Below are 13,983 nucleotides of genomic sequence, written 5' to 3'. Positions count from 1 at the left end.
ATTTGTTTGCCCGCCACCCTATTTTTTTTAAATCAGTCGTCAATTTTTGATTTTGACATTTGTGTGACAACACGTCGAAAATGGCTGACTCTGGGCCAAGTAAAAGCGATATTGAGTCAATTTTTCAAAGACTACGAGCTATTCCAGCAAATAAAGTACGTGCTATTTTGTGGTTTAATTAGTTCTCTATAGGTTTTCAGTTATTGTTATTATGGTGGGCTTTGTTGTAGGTATGTTTCGACTGCAACGCGAAGAACCCTACGTGGTCGTCGGTGACGTACGGGGTGTTCATCTGTTTGGACTGTTCTGCGGTGCACAGGAGTCTCGGGGTGCATCTAACGTTTGTGCGCTCAACACAACTTGACACTAACTGGACATGGAAGCAGCTCAGGAACATGCAGCTTGGCGGGAATGTAAATGCGGTATGCTACCTCATGTCAAACATTTTAGCTATCTGAATTTTCTACAAAAGGCATAGATTAGTGACAAAAGGATTTTGTAATGATATTCTGGTTTATTAGATAATTGGCAAGTCTATTGATTTTATATACTTAATCTCTACTGCAGTCTACTAGTTGATAAGACTTCTACTAGCATGATGTCTGTTCCGTCAGACTCAGTTCTTCCGGACCCACGGGCTGGCGACGGAGGACGCGCGGCAGAAGTACAGCTCGCGCGTGGCGCAGATGTACCGCGACAAGCTCAGCGCCCTGTCCGACCACGCCATGAAGACTTACGGCACTAAGGTGGGTGCTTATTTCACTTTCAAGTAACACCAGAGCTGCCAAGAAAATTTATAAAAATGGTGGTGGAGAATGACAATTCTATAATTATTTATTTTACTAATACCAAACCTGGATCTAGCATAGGATCTGAGGTGTTATCAGTGTGTGTATTGTTAATAATTGTTTCTGAATTTATGCTATATTTCAATGAAAATGAAAAAATGAAAATGAAAATATTTATTGCCAGAATCAAACAATACAATAACTAAAAGACAGACCTCCACACTAGGCATTGTTAACTATTATGTTTCTTAAATTTTAGGAAGAGGCAACATGTGTAAGTCAACAAGTTAACTCTTGTGTGATATTAATAGCTAAAGTGCTTTTTCTTCCTTTATTTATTTCTTGTTTTATGTTCATAAAACTTTCATAATGTCTTTAATCTTTTGTAAAATTTGAGGCTGAGATGCACCAACTTACTATAACTGTAATGAATAGCTGGTGTTTTTGTATGGAGTTTGACAGACTTGACGTTTTAAAGTAAGATGGTGCAACTCACCCTAAAAGCACAATCTCTTTACAAGTCCATAACTAGATCTGCTGATTAATGTTTTTTTCTCTACTATAAGGTTTAAAGTGGTATCACTAGAAAAACCTCATTTGGAAGATGTTTTAAGAATGGAAATGTTTCAGCTTCACCTGGAGCCGGCAGCCCCGGAGCCCAAGGAGAGCAAGGAGGCCGAGGTAGACTGGTTCGCGGAGCACGGTGACGCGCCGCATGCTAACTCGCACGGGCTTGCCTCGCAGGTACCCGCCCACGCCGGCACGGGCTCCATAACATACTCACTTTACATACACATGACCAGAAACGTCTTAAAAGATGCTTAATGCTAAAAAGATTGCAGTAAAAAAGTAATAATGGCAGACTTTTCTGGATATGTGTACACTTATAATAATAGTTACCAAATTGTGTAATGTAAGGATTATTTAATAAAAAATAATCCATGGAATTTTATACATCAAAATTTAACACAGTTGACCATTTCAATGTTTTACAGATATTGTTTTGAATTTTTGTCTTTCAAACTTGTAAAGGTAACTATATTATTATTTCGTTTGGAATTCTTGCGTATTCCACATCTTTACATGATCAGTCATATCACTGCAAATTGCTTACATAATTGCAAACATAGTTTGATGTGTGTTGAGTCATAGTCATAGCTCCTATATTCCTTTAGTCACTGATAATAACAGTGTGATAACAACTATGTGACTGCATTTATTGATTTCTCTAATGGTTTTAACTTTTATTTGCTGTTTTGTTTTTGAGATAACACATCATTTTAATATTTCTTTATAATATTGATAATGAAGCTGTTGTTTTAGCTAGCAAAGCTTAAATGCATAAATGATAGCTTCATTTAGATAGGATTTTTTTTTACCAGCCGTTTAACAAAATTGTAGCTTTTCTGTTTGATTGGTTCTTTTCTTAGGCGAAATGAAAATATAAGGGATCTTAAGCTTGAAAATACAATATTGTTAATATGTGTGCAACTTCTTGTTTAATTGGTTTGCTCTGTAAATGGAAATATTTTGATGCTGCTAATTAAATACAACTTAATACTAATTGTGCATAATGAATGTACATTATCAATGAGCAGAATGCAGGTTATCCAGTTGTTAACTTATAAAACTTATTGACGTAAATAGATTTTTTGTGTAGTGTAGTAGTCTGCAATGCTTAAAACAATAAATCGTGCGCAGGCGCCGCCCGTGAAAGAGGAGCTGAGCTCGGAGGCGCGGTTGTGGGGCGCGCCCGCCGACGCCGCGCGCCCAGCCGCCGCCGCCGCCCGCCGGCCGCAGGGCAAGCGGCAAGGGGTACGAAACTATTCTTTTTCTTTAAATGCTAGGGACTGGAATTCGTTGCCTGCTGCTGTCTTTCCCGAAAACTATAATCCGGGCCTTTTCAAGGCGAGAGTGAATAGGCACTTACAGGGCAGATATGTACCACCCTAGACTGCATTTCACTTAACATCAGGTGCGATTGTGGTCAAATACCTGCCTTGTTATGCATTAAAAAAATACACACTGTATCGTTATTAAAAAATTTAGTACTTTTTTACAGCTAACATAAAATATCGCAGCATTTTAAAATAGTTCAATTATCTTTTGTTAGCTGGGTGTACGGAAAGGTCTCGGCGCGACTAAAGTGGCGGCTAATTTCGAGGACATTGAACGCGAGGCCATCATGGCTGAAAAACTCAAAATGGAGGTGAGCGATTGTTTACTTCAATCACAATATTAATTAAATTATCATTATTGAAACATTAAGACATCGTTTGTACAACTGGTTTCTCGGAGCACGCAACACATTTTTACATACGTCATAGTTTTTCGCCTTCAATAATGTGAAGTGAAGTTTCGATCAATGTTTGGATTTATTTCGATGAGTTTATTTCATATGGCATCCTTTTAATGTGACCATTTAGCGTAGTAAATTGGTCAAAATTTTCTGAGTATAAAGCATGGTCCGTGAGCACGTAAAATCCCGTCCAACGACCCCAAGCTGCCCATCCTTATCCCTCGCGCGTAATTATATTGCTGTCGCGACTGTGCAGTGACGCCCGCAGTGAGTGTGCGAGCGCGACAGCAACATAATTACGCGCGAGCGACAAGGATGGGCAGCTCGGGGTCATTGGACGGGATTCTACGTGCTCACGGACCAGGCTTTAGTAACATTTTTCGTGTTTCGTATATACTAGGCGAAGGCGGCCGAGAGCACGGCGACGATCGAGTCGGTGGAGCAGGAGGTGGCGTCGCTGCGGCTGCAGTACCGCGACGACCGCGCGCGCCACTCCGACCGCCTCGGCATCGCCGCCGCCAGCCGCGCCGCCCGCTCGTACGTACTCACGCACACACATGACGGGACATGACACGAACAGACAGTCAAAGTCAAAGTCAAAATTTCTTTATTTGTTTAGACTAATAAATAGTTCTTACAAATCGTTATTTTGCTCTTAAGGAGCCTCTACATGTCTCATACTCTTTTTACCCTACCAGCGCTTCGAGACCAACATTTGGCAAGTGCTGAGAAGAAGCGCCGCAACAAACTCAGTCACCACTGTCTGCCGGTTAATATAAATAAATAGAAATAGCAGTAGTAGGTACATTCGATTCAGGAGCAGTTCACTGAATTTACCATGCATTCTTGTATTTATTTATTTATTAGGTCTACCAACATTGTTACATTACAACATGTACACTTAAAAATTACAATCTTATTTAAATTAAGTATGGTGTATCTTATAAGAATGGGTATACAAAATTGCGTGGTATATTAAACAAGGTAGTGACGTACTAATAACTAGACTTACAGATTAAGATACTAGTAGAAATGACTCGCATACATAAATTTGAATAAATTGGATTGACCAGTCCCCGAAAGCAGCGCCTGTTCACAGACATGACGAGAGACGATAAAGTAATACACGATTCAATAAAAATAAAAATTCATAAAATTCATTTATTTTTGCAAATAGGCTTTAAAAAAGCGCTTTTACACGTCCCAATATTAACCCTACCACTGCTTCGGGACAATAAATGGGCCAGTGCTGAGAAGAAGCAGCGCAAGAAACTCAGTCAATGTCGGTATTCACTTTTGCTAATATGTCGACGATATCTTACTTTCGCTTCTGACTGTACTTCCAATATTTATTTTAACGGGTAATTTCAACGCGTTTTTGTTTTACTTTTGCGCAGCGGCGTGTCGCACTCGGCGGCGTCAGATATGACTACGATCGAGCAGGAGGGCGCGCCGACGCGCACGCACGACGCCGACGACTTCAACTCCGCGTTCACCATGATCAGGTGCGATTCTGGATGAAAACACTTTTTTTTGTGAAAAGATATATCTATTCAGAGCTCATGGAATACAGGGTGGAATTTTGTAATGCCACCTGGAGGGAAAGTACTCTTAATACTGCAGGTAGAAACTTTTACTGAAAGAAAACATTCCTTTATTTTTGAAAAGAAAGGGAACTGCATTCAAAGATTTTCGAAAATTTTTCGAAAATTCACTACCATACCATGCAATTTTCTGTAACATAATTAAGATAATTTAAGATTTCATGGTTTTCCTTTCATTTGATTTATTAAGTTTGTTAGATAGATTTCATCCTTATACTTGACCCTAACGATCGATGTAATAAAAATATAGGGTGTAATTTTTAACACATTTTAGTTGGTTCGATTCTCGGGTGTGGCAAGAAAATTTTTGGAAATCTTTGAATGCAGTTTTATTTCTTTTCAAAAATAAAGGAATGTTTTCTTTGAGAAAAAATTTCTATCTTTAATATTAAGAGTACTTTCCCTCCAGGTGGCATTACAAAATTCCACCCTGTATAATCGTTTGATTCGTCGCCAGAAACGAGCCATACAGCAACAACCGCGGCCTGGACTCGCTGCTGGGCGAGGGCCCGCCGCGCGCGCTGTCGTCGTCGTGGGAGAACATCGAGCCGGAGCCGACGCGCGCGCTGCACACCATGTTCTCGGCCGAGCCCGCGCCCGCGCCCGCGCCCGCGCCCGCCAAGCCGCAGCGCTCGCGCCGCCCGGAGCCCGTCGAGGATGACTCCGCCGTCAAGAAGTTCGGTTCCGCTAAGGCCATCAGCTCCGCACAGTTCTTCGGGGAGAATGTGAGTCTGTTTCGATTTTGTTGTCTCCGCCGAGTCGTACAAAAAAGTGGCACGGCCGTACGATCCTTTTCTCTAAACGATTCAGGATGTTCGGTGTAATATGACCGAACAAACTGAATCAGCGCACTCGTTCGCGATGCATCGATTTTACCTCAAATAACTAATTAGTGCAAATCACGGAACCATCGCGACCGGGTGCGCTCAGAACATTTTTAACATTTTAACATAACATTTTAACATACCTTTAACATTTTTAACATTACTGTGGAACATTGAATAGAACTATATTTTTAACATACAAACTCTTTTAATCCAAACATTCAAACCCTGAGCCGCAATACAGGCAATTGTCGACCCCTTAACTTCGTAGTTGACAAAATTATTTAATAACACATCAAAAATGAGACAACATTAAATTTTCAACAATTTTCAAATCTGTAGGCCTAAGATGCGCGCCGCGATAAGCGGTTATCACGCCATTTTGTCGATTTTGCCCATACATTTTGACGTCGATAAAAGTTATCACGGTGCGCGTCTTAGGCCTACTGTGCGTGTTTGAAAGTCAACAAATTAACGATGGACTCGTTTCTACGATGTCAAGTTTATAGTTTGAAGCGATGACGATGACGTATGACATGTGCCATCGTTCGCAGGACAACCGCTTCGAGCGCGACGCGAACCTGTCGCGCTTCCAGGGCAGCTCCAGCATCTCGTCGGCGGAGTACTTCGGGCGCCGCGACGCCGCGCCGCCCGCCGCCAACGCCTTCTCCGTCTCCGCGCCCGACCTCGACGAGGTACGCAGCCTTTTGTTGTTACATCCTTCTTTATACTCAGTAGTTCTGATAGCCTAACCCCCGTATTCACAAACGATGTTTGCTTAAGTGAAGCAGCAAATCGAACGCACAGCGCCGTCGAATAGAGTTTTGTGATAGGTTCGTCTGTGACCCTGTGCGACCATGCGCACTGTGAGACCCCAGAGTAATGTTTGTGAATACGGGCGTAAACTCTCGGACGCCAGTGTCAACTCCATTAGTCTAGTTTCATTTGAAATCAAATCTGAACTTCGAACTCCTCCTATGTTTTCTTTAATTTCTTTCCGATCAGGCGCGGATCCAGCTCTCAAAAAAGGTTGTGGGCACAGCCACCAAAAATTTGCAAAGTGAGAGTTAGACCACTACATGCCCGGACATTACATGCCTATCGAACTTATCAATAGATCATAATTAAAACAAGCAAATTAGGGTTGTGGGCATGCCCACAGTGCCCACAACGGTGGATCCGCGCCTGTTTCCGATGACTGTTTAACTTTTCTCCGGGACAAACTTGACCTTCACTGGTTGAGTTTCTATTGGCACTATTGGCAATCAAGCCGTAGATCCTGGCTAGGCTACACAGGAGTTGCAGCGGTGGGAACGAGAGGTGGGAATAGTCTCGTAAGTCTAAGTGTGTGTAAAAAATAATTATGAGCTAAATCTGCCGCCCTAGGCTTTTTCCCACTCGGCCTGCTGGTAAATCCGCCACCGCCCTGACGCCTATGATCCCTAATTGATGTTCTTTTGTTTATTTGAAACGTCTCGGTTGTCCCTTCAGGTGCGCGAGTCGGTGCGCGCGGGCGTGACGCGCGTGGCGGGCCGCCTGTCGTCGCTGGCCAACGGCGTGGTGTCGTCCATCCAGGAGCGCTACGGCTACTGACCGCCGCCGCCCGCGCCGCCGTCGCCGGCCGCCGGGGACATGTAGATAACACGAACGCTGCGACTGTCATCGTTACATCTCAATCGAAACAAAAAATAAACAAACCTAACATGATAGCCCGACTTTATAAATGTTTTCGGAAGTTTACAGGTCGATGTGTGCCCGTTACCTCCGTTTAGTATTTTTCTTCTCGAAGAAAGTGTATGTGGAAATTGCCCAATTTACATTAGTGCAATAATACGATTGATGTTTTTGAGTATTAAATACATTTATGTCCATTTATAAATATCACTTGTTAAATAAAATTATTACAGCAGCGNCAGCAGCTGACTTTGAAGCAAATGTGTGTAATGCAATATTGTTACTATTCACTAGAAACGATAATTATCCTAATACTATGGCATAATTTTACATTTAGTATATTTATAATGTTAGATAACTTGCTCACTAATAACTTGGTATAATATTTCACATTCGGCTTGTAATAAAATCTACTGCAATGATAATATCCTCCTAACAAATCGTCAGTATCACCCGAACAACGATAAATAATAATTATCAGCTGACATAACCAATCAATTAATACAGTAGGTATACCACGAGTTTTGTCTAGGGATTGTGTACTGTAAATATTGTAATATAAAGAATTTATATCGATTAGCAGGCTACTGCTCCTGCACTCTCTATATGAACAATTGCATCATTTTCCTTATAGAACATTTATAGTGGTTATTCTTTATTTGTATCTGATACTCTTCGACGGGCAGGCGCGGATCCACCGTTGTGGGCAGTGTGGGCATGCCCACAACCCTAATTTGCTTGTTTTAATTATGATCTATTGATAAGTTCGATAGGCATGTAATGTCCGGGCATGTAGTGGTCTAACTCTCACTTTGCTAATTTTTGGTGGCTGTGCCCACAACCTTTTTTGAGAGCTGGATCCGCGCCTGTCGACGGGGAAGGTCGAAACTATTTAGCATTCCTTAGGGCGTTTACAATCGAGGTAGTCTTCGGCGTATAATCAAACTTGTTAATAGTGATGACCAGTATTGCCGCCTGAAAACGCCCTTTGATTATACGATTGGCGAGTTGCGCACAAATTCCCTTTTCGCTTGTACATTCGACATACCTCGCCGCAACGATCGCCGCGGAGCATTTAAATTGAATAGATTATATTTATTTTGTGTATTTGTATAGCTAAGTTGTGTTAAAACATTTGTTACATAAGTTGATGTTGATTTAGAGTATTGTTCTCGAAGTGGGCCTGTAGGCGCATTCGCGTATCTATGCTCGCTGGAAGAATTTATTTTTATTGCTTTAGTTAAGTCTTAGAAGAGTTTATGTACTTTGACGGCTGTGGCTTTGGTGACAGAATTCTTACAAAGTTCAACGTTCACCTAAAATTTAACTGTAGCTGCTGTAGCTATGAATTAATATCAGTCTACAAAGTGATAAGAGTTTGTCAGGAATTATGATGGGCTCCAGCCCTATGTCCTTAAGCTGCCAAAAAGAATAGGCACCAGAGTCCGGCCGGCAACACCTAGCCCGTAAGTAGGATACGTTTAGCTGGATACAATAATTTCGAATTGTTGTTACCACTACTTAGCCCCTAATCGATGTTATCAATAAACATTTGTCACTACTAGTTCGACGTGTCGTCAGACTGCAACCAGCAGTAGGCGGTCGACGATCTTATATTTTTTAGTTTGTCATAAAATTATTGTATTTAGTATTTGCTGTTCACGCGAGTGTAAGCAGTATAGGGCATTTCCGCTGATCCGACGTTTGTATAAATCAAAATAATTGAGTTTTGTTTTTAGATTTTAATTATTGATATAAATATACAAAACTATATTTGCATACAATCGTTTTATTTGAATCTCATTTCTAAGGACAATTTCGAGACTCACGTATCCTCAAACTTCAAAATAATAAGAATTCACGAAATAATAAAATACAATATCCTTATTTAATACTTATCCGTAGATCTAGGTATATTATTAATAAATAACAAACTTAAATAAATAAATATTGCCTTGCCCATTAAATGAGATATTTTATATTGAGTATGTAAAGTCACAAAATACTTCTTAATTGAAATACTTAATACGAGTAGTAATAGTAATTAATAAAATGCCTGAGTAGAGTAGTTAGGATTGAGAATGAAGCTGGTCACTGCTATTTATTTAGTTAATTATAAAGTTTATAATTCGAAAAGTCCTTGATTTAATCATTCGATACTATGATTACTATCGAGCAGCATATTGTAAATAAATAATAAAAAAATTGTAATCCTATTGTTTTAGGGACTAAAGCCTGGTCCGTGAGCACGTAGAATTTTGTCCAAGCTACCCATCCTTATCGCTCGCGCGTAATTATATTGCTGTCGCGACTGTGCGACGGGCGCCCGCAGTGAGTGTGCGAGCGCGACAGCAACATAATTACGCGCGAGCGATAAGGATGGGTAGCTTGGGGTCATTGGACAAAATTCTACGTGCTCACGGACTAGGCTTTACACCGTTTACATCCATCCGTTCTTGGTCTACTCTTCAGAATAGTGGCTTGGGTTATTATCTCGCGCGGCGCACGGCGACGATGGCGATGTTCTCGGGCGAGGCGGCGGCGGGCACGTAGCGGCGCAGCGCGGCGGGCAGCCCGAGCGCGCGCAGGCGCCGCGCGCGGCTCCAGTCCAGCAGCGCCTTGGCGCGCCGCCCCACGCTCTCGCGGACCGCTTGCGGCAGCTTGTAGCCTTTCGTCTCGAGCACCTCGCCTGCTGGCAAAAAACGTCATAGTTTAGAATGGTGCGAAAACTTAACCCTTAAATGCATAGTGTTGCCATATGTCTACGAAGTACTTTTTTAATTATAAAAAGTAACACATTATATAAGCGTTTCTGAACGTACGCTAATATCATAGAAAACATCATAATAAAAATGAAAAAAACGCAAATGAAGGTAGATTTGAAAAAAAATTAACCGATATTTGACGTAGCGATTGCGAAAGAGAAAAAATTGGTAGTGTTAAAATTTGTGGTATTTGAATTTCGGATTCAGTGAGAATTAATTGCTAAAACGATTGGAAAAAAATACATACGTGTTAGAAATAATGTAAGAATTCATTATTATAGCTTATTTTTTGGTAATCTATCCCGAATGTGCCTTCGACTTGATTTTTGTGTATGTAGCCAAATGTCTACACCATGCGTTTATGCCATAAAATTGTTCTATGGTTTGCTCATTTGGCTTTACTTTTCAGCATGTTTAGCTCGCTATCTGAAAAGGAAATTGAGGCAGCTCTTGCTGCTTTAAATGATGGTGCAGTCTCAGAAGATGATGAAAATTTAGATGATGATAATATCGATTTTTACCCAAACGTACGGGATTTATTGCATGCTCTGGATGAGGAGTCCATAGATCATAATCTACCCTTGGAACATAACGAAGATCTGATCTAATATATGCTCCTCTTCATAGACTATGGGAGGGTTATGTTCCAGGGTCTTCGTTATGTTCCAAGGGTAGATTATGATCTATCTACTCCTCATCCTGATCATGCAACAAATCCCGTACGTTTGGGTAATAATCGATGTTATCATCATCTAAATTTTCATCATCTTCTGAGACTGCACCATCATTTAAAGCAGCAAGAGCTGCCTCAATTTCCTTTTCAGATAGCGAGCCAAACATGCTGAAAAAAAAAGCCAAATAAACAAACCATAGAACAATTTTACGGCATACAAACGCATGGTGTAGACATTTGGCTACATACTGTTAATTTTCAAAAATATACTTTTTTTTCGTACTACGATTTTTTTTATTATTTTTCCCCCTATCTGTGACTAAAAATCTAAATGAAATATTTTTTTCATAACTAAATAAAAAATCATACATTTAAGGGTTAATGTGCTGGACGTTCGTTCGTTTCAGCCGAAAGACGTGCACTGCTGGACAGAGGCCTCCCCCAAGGATTTCCACAAAGACCGGTCCTGCGCCGCTCGCATCCAGGCGCCTCCCGCGACCTTCACCAGATCGTCGGTCCACCTAGTGGGAGGCCTGCCTACTACGCTACGTCTTCCGGCTCGTGATCGCCACTCAAGTCAAAAGTCTTTGACGAGTGTGTGTTGCTAGTGATGGTATGCGGATCTGAGACGTGGTCGCTTACTATAGGCCTCATAAGAAGGCTCAAGGTCACCCAAAGTTTCCCGCGTGATCGAATCAGAAATGAGGAGATCCGTAGGAGAACCAGAGTGACTGACATAGCCCGCAGAATCGCTAAAATCAAGTGGCACTGTGGCAGTGGGCAGGACACATAGCTCGTAGAGCTGACGGCCGCTGGGGCAGGAAAGTTCTTGAGTGGCGAGTGCTGGACGATATTAATTTGTGAAATTATATTACCTTCACCTTGTCCGTTTGCCGCCTGGTCGTCCTGAAGACGGCGCTGGCGGCTGCGGCCGTCGCCGCACGTGGCCCACGACACCACGCCCAGCAGCACGCCCAGCTCCTCCGCCGTGATGCCCATCTCCTGGTAACAACGTCTTATCGTAATCCGTGGCGGAAGATTACCAGTACAAGTGTCGAGTGGCATTTATAAAGCAAACCACCAAACGAATGAATACGAACGTAGAGGTGTTGAAGGCCGAAGAATGAGTTGGGGTCGCAGCGATGGTGGCAGCACGTTGCGATCACGACTCCCTGTGTTTTGTCCCCCAGCCCCTCCGACGTTATACATCGCAGTGCGAAGTCTGAAACAGAATTACACTGTACAACGAAAGAACGAAACATGAAAAGGGAATATGCTATTATACTTAAAAAAATCAACTGGATCAATGGTGGTGCTCTTGCTGCTATTGAACTACAGAGGTTACCTGGTCGAACCCTTTCATTTACAGTACAGAAGTACTTGTGATAATAACACTCACCAGTAGCTGCACCACAAAGATGTTTCGCAAACCCAACTACCCCGTCGCATTCTTGCACCACTGGAACTTTCTCGAGTGCCAGATCTGCTAAGTCTGCTCTGAGTCGTATCGGTGCTTCCGTACTAGAAGTTTCTGCATTCGCGTTTGCATACACTTCACCATTCGTCGTCTTAGCGAGATCTGCTTTGTGTTTGAAGACATGCGACGTTCCATTTGATGATTCTGGTATAGATTTGTCAGGGAGCTCTTCTCTAGTGGCTGTCGTTTCAGATGAACTTGAGACAGTTCGGTTTTGGCTATTGTCAGTAGGAAGGAGTGTGTCCTCAGTGGAAGCCTCTTGTGCCTGGTTCCTGGCGGAGGTGTAGGCGACGTCGCGCAGCTTGTTGTCGCGCTTGTGGCGCAGCGAGGCGCGGTCCACCAGCAGCACGCCGCTGGCGCGCGACACCGGCTCGCACCACGCGCGCCACGCATAGTACGACATGTGGCCTGGGGAAAAATCACAAATTGCCATATGGAAAACAATATAAGTCGGTTGGGATTGTGGGAACTCAGGAGCATGGATAACAGCCAGTGTCAAACAGGTGTACATAAATATCATAATGATGATTCTAATCCTTTACAAAACTGTAATAACCTTTGCCTGCACCCAGCTCCACATAGCAGGTCCTGTCCCTGACCAAGCCCTCCTGCTCGGCCAGCCGCAGCAGACTGGAGGCCTGCTGCAGGTGGCGCCGCGAGCTCTCTGTGCGGTCGCCCTGCTCGTAGTCCTCCAGCACGATGGGGTGGATGGGCTGTTCTTCCACTGTTGATATATTGTCCTTTACGTACTCTGAAAATGTGATTCTTGGTTTGAAAAAGTCTAGCCTTCCTTATTAGTTTCAAAATAAAGGTTTACTGCAGCTCTAGCAAGAGTAACATTTTGGTCAGCTACTTACTGTCATAAAGTCTGTTAACTTTCTCAACTAGCTGCTCCATCATTTCCTTAGGTACTTCACTGAGGAGTGGCCTTGGACATCCCTCAGAGCTAGAACCTGCATTGATGCCTTTTACTATATACGGTGGTAGTTCGCCCTGCCTCGCGTTGCAAATGGATAGATGCTTCTGCAGTTTGCTAATGTAACATGTGCTGTAAATAGGGGTAACTTTGTTTCAACTGCACATCANGCACATCATACTGATAAATTAAGTTTAAATTATCTACATGTGATAATAAATAACACAAACAAGTTGCAGTTAAAGTTAAATGGGACGTTTCAATAAGAGAGATATGATAAGCATTTACATGGGCTAGGTACATAGGTGAATAATGTAATGCTTTAGCCTGTAGCTTAGTGTGTACTCACTGTTTGGGATCATTTGGGCATGGAATGCGAGTATCAGCCTGTAGGGAAACAAACAAATGATAAAAATGGAAAAAATAGTGATACAGTTTAGACATCCATATGGTTCATATAGTACCATGATTTATGTATAAGTTAAACCTTATTATAATTATGATACGATTTAAATCAGAGCTTTGACCAATTATATTGTGGGTAGTAGTATACCCAGACATTTAATGAATATATTTTCATCGAAAGCTTTTAGAAACTAGAGAATTTTTTACCTGTCCATCGTCAAGTTTAGGTTCTGGCTCATGCTCTCCGCAGTACTGCCGCCCCGGACGAACAGTCATGCGGCATAGCCTTTTCTTTCGAACGACAAAGTATTGACATTGCGGCGATTGTACTTCATTCAGAGATATCTTGAGTTTTTCCATTTTAATTGATTTTAGTGGTTTGTTTACAAACGTTTTTGAGGTTATGATTTTCGTTTCAATGGCAGATCGGTGACGTACGTGAGCTGTCATAAATCAGCTGTTCAAATATATTTTTTTTACTATCATTATTTTAAATATTTATATTAATACTTTAAACTGTGAATCAATAAAATATAAATAATGTTAAATAATTTATTT

General features: G+C 41.9%; 2 protein-coding genes across 2 annotated transcripts; one reads left to right on the top strand and one right to left on the bottom strand.

Annotated features, from left to right (window-relative positions):
• The first annotated feature begins 48 nt into the window (after window positions 1-48).
• Window positions 49-7,619, top strand: ArfGAP3 (ADP-ribosylation factor GTPase activating protein 3). The gene is made up of 11 exons (XM_028313066.1): window positions 49-155; window positions 231-422; window positions 615-746; window positions 1,419-1,532; window positions 2,490-2,603; window positions 2,902-2,997; window positions 3,488-3,624; window positions 4,485-4,592; window positions 5,149-5,416; window positions 6,070-6,210; window positions 7,007-7,619. The coding sequence occupies exons 1-11, from the start codon at window positions 81-83 to the stop codon at window positions 7,106-7,108; spliced, it is 1,479 nt and encodes a 492-aa protein (XP_028168867.1). The 5' UTR covers window positions 49-80; the 3' UTR covers window positions 7,109-7,619.
• Window positions 7,620-9,551: 1,932 nt separating this feature from the next.
• LOC114358911 (tRNA:m(4)X modification enzyme TRM13) lies at window positions 9,552-13,851 on the bottom strand. Its single transcript, XM_028313076.1, has 8 exons — window positions 13,633-13,851; window positions 13,370-13,407; window positions 12,962-13,152; window positions 12,661-12,855; window positions 12,027-12,512; window positions 11,728-11,849; window positions 11,503-11,629; window positions 9,552-9,878 (listed from the first exon to the last, which is right to left on the bottom strand). Exons 1-8 carry the CDS (start codon window positions 13,783-13,785, stop codon window positions 9,679-9,681), a joined length of 1,512 nt encoding a protein of 503 aa, XP_028168877.1. The 5' UTR covers window positions 13,786-13,851; the 3' UTR covers window positions 9,552-9,678.
• Window positions 13,852-13,983: the final 132 nt, after the last annotated feature.

Source organism: Ostrinia furnacalis, unplaced genomic scaffold (genome assembly GCF_004193835.3).
Source record: "Ostrinia furnacalis isolate ACB-3 unplaced genomic scaffold, ASM419383v2 OfSCF4144, whole genome shotgun sequence".
Taxonomy (NCBI): Eukaryota; Metazoa; Arthropoda; class Insecta; order Lepidoptera; family Crambidae; genus Ostrinia; species Ostrinia furnacalis.
This window is presented reverse-complemented; position numbering and strand designations above follow the sequence as displayed.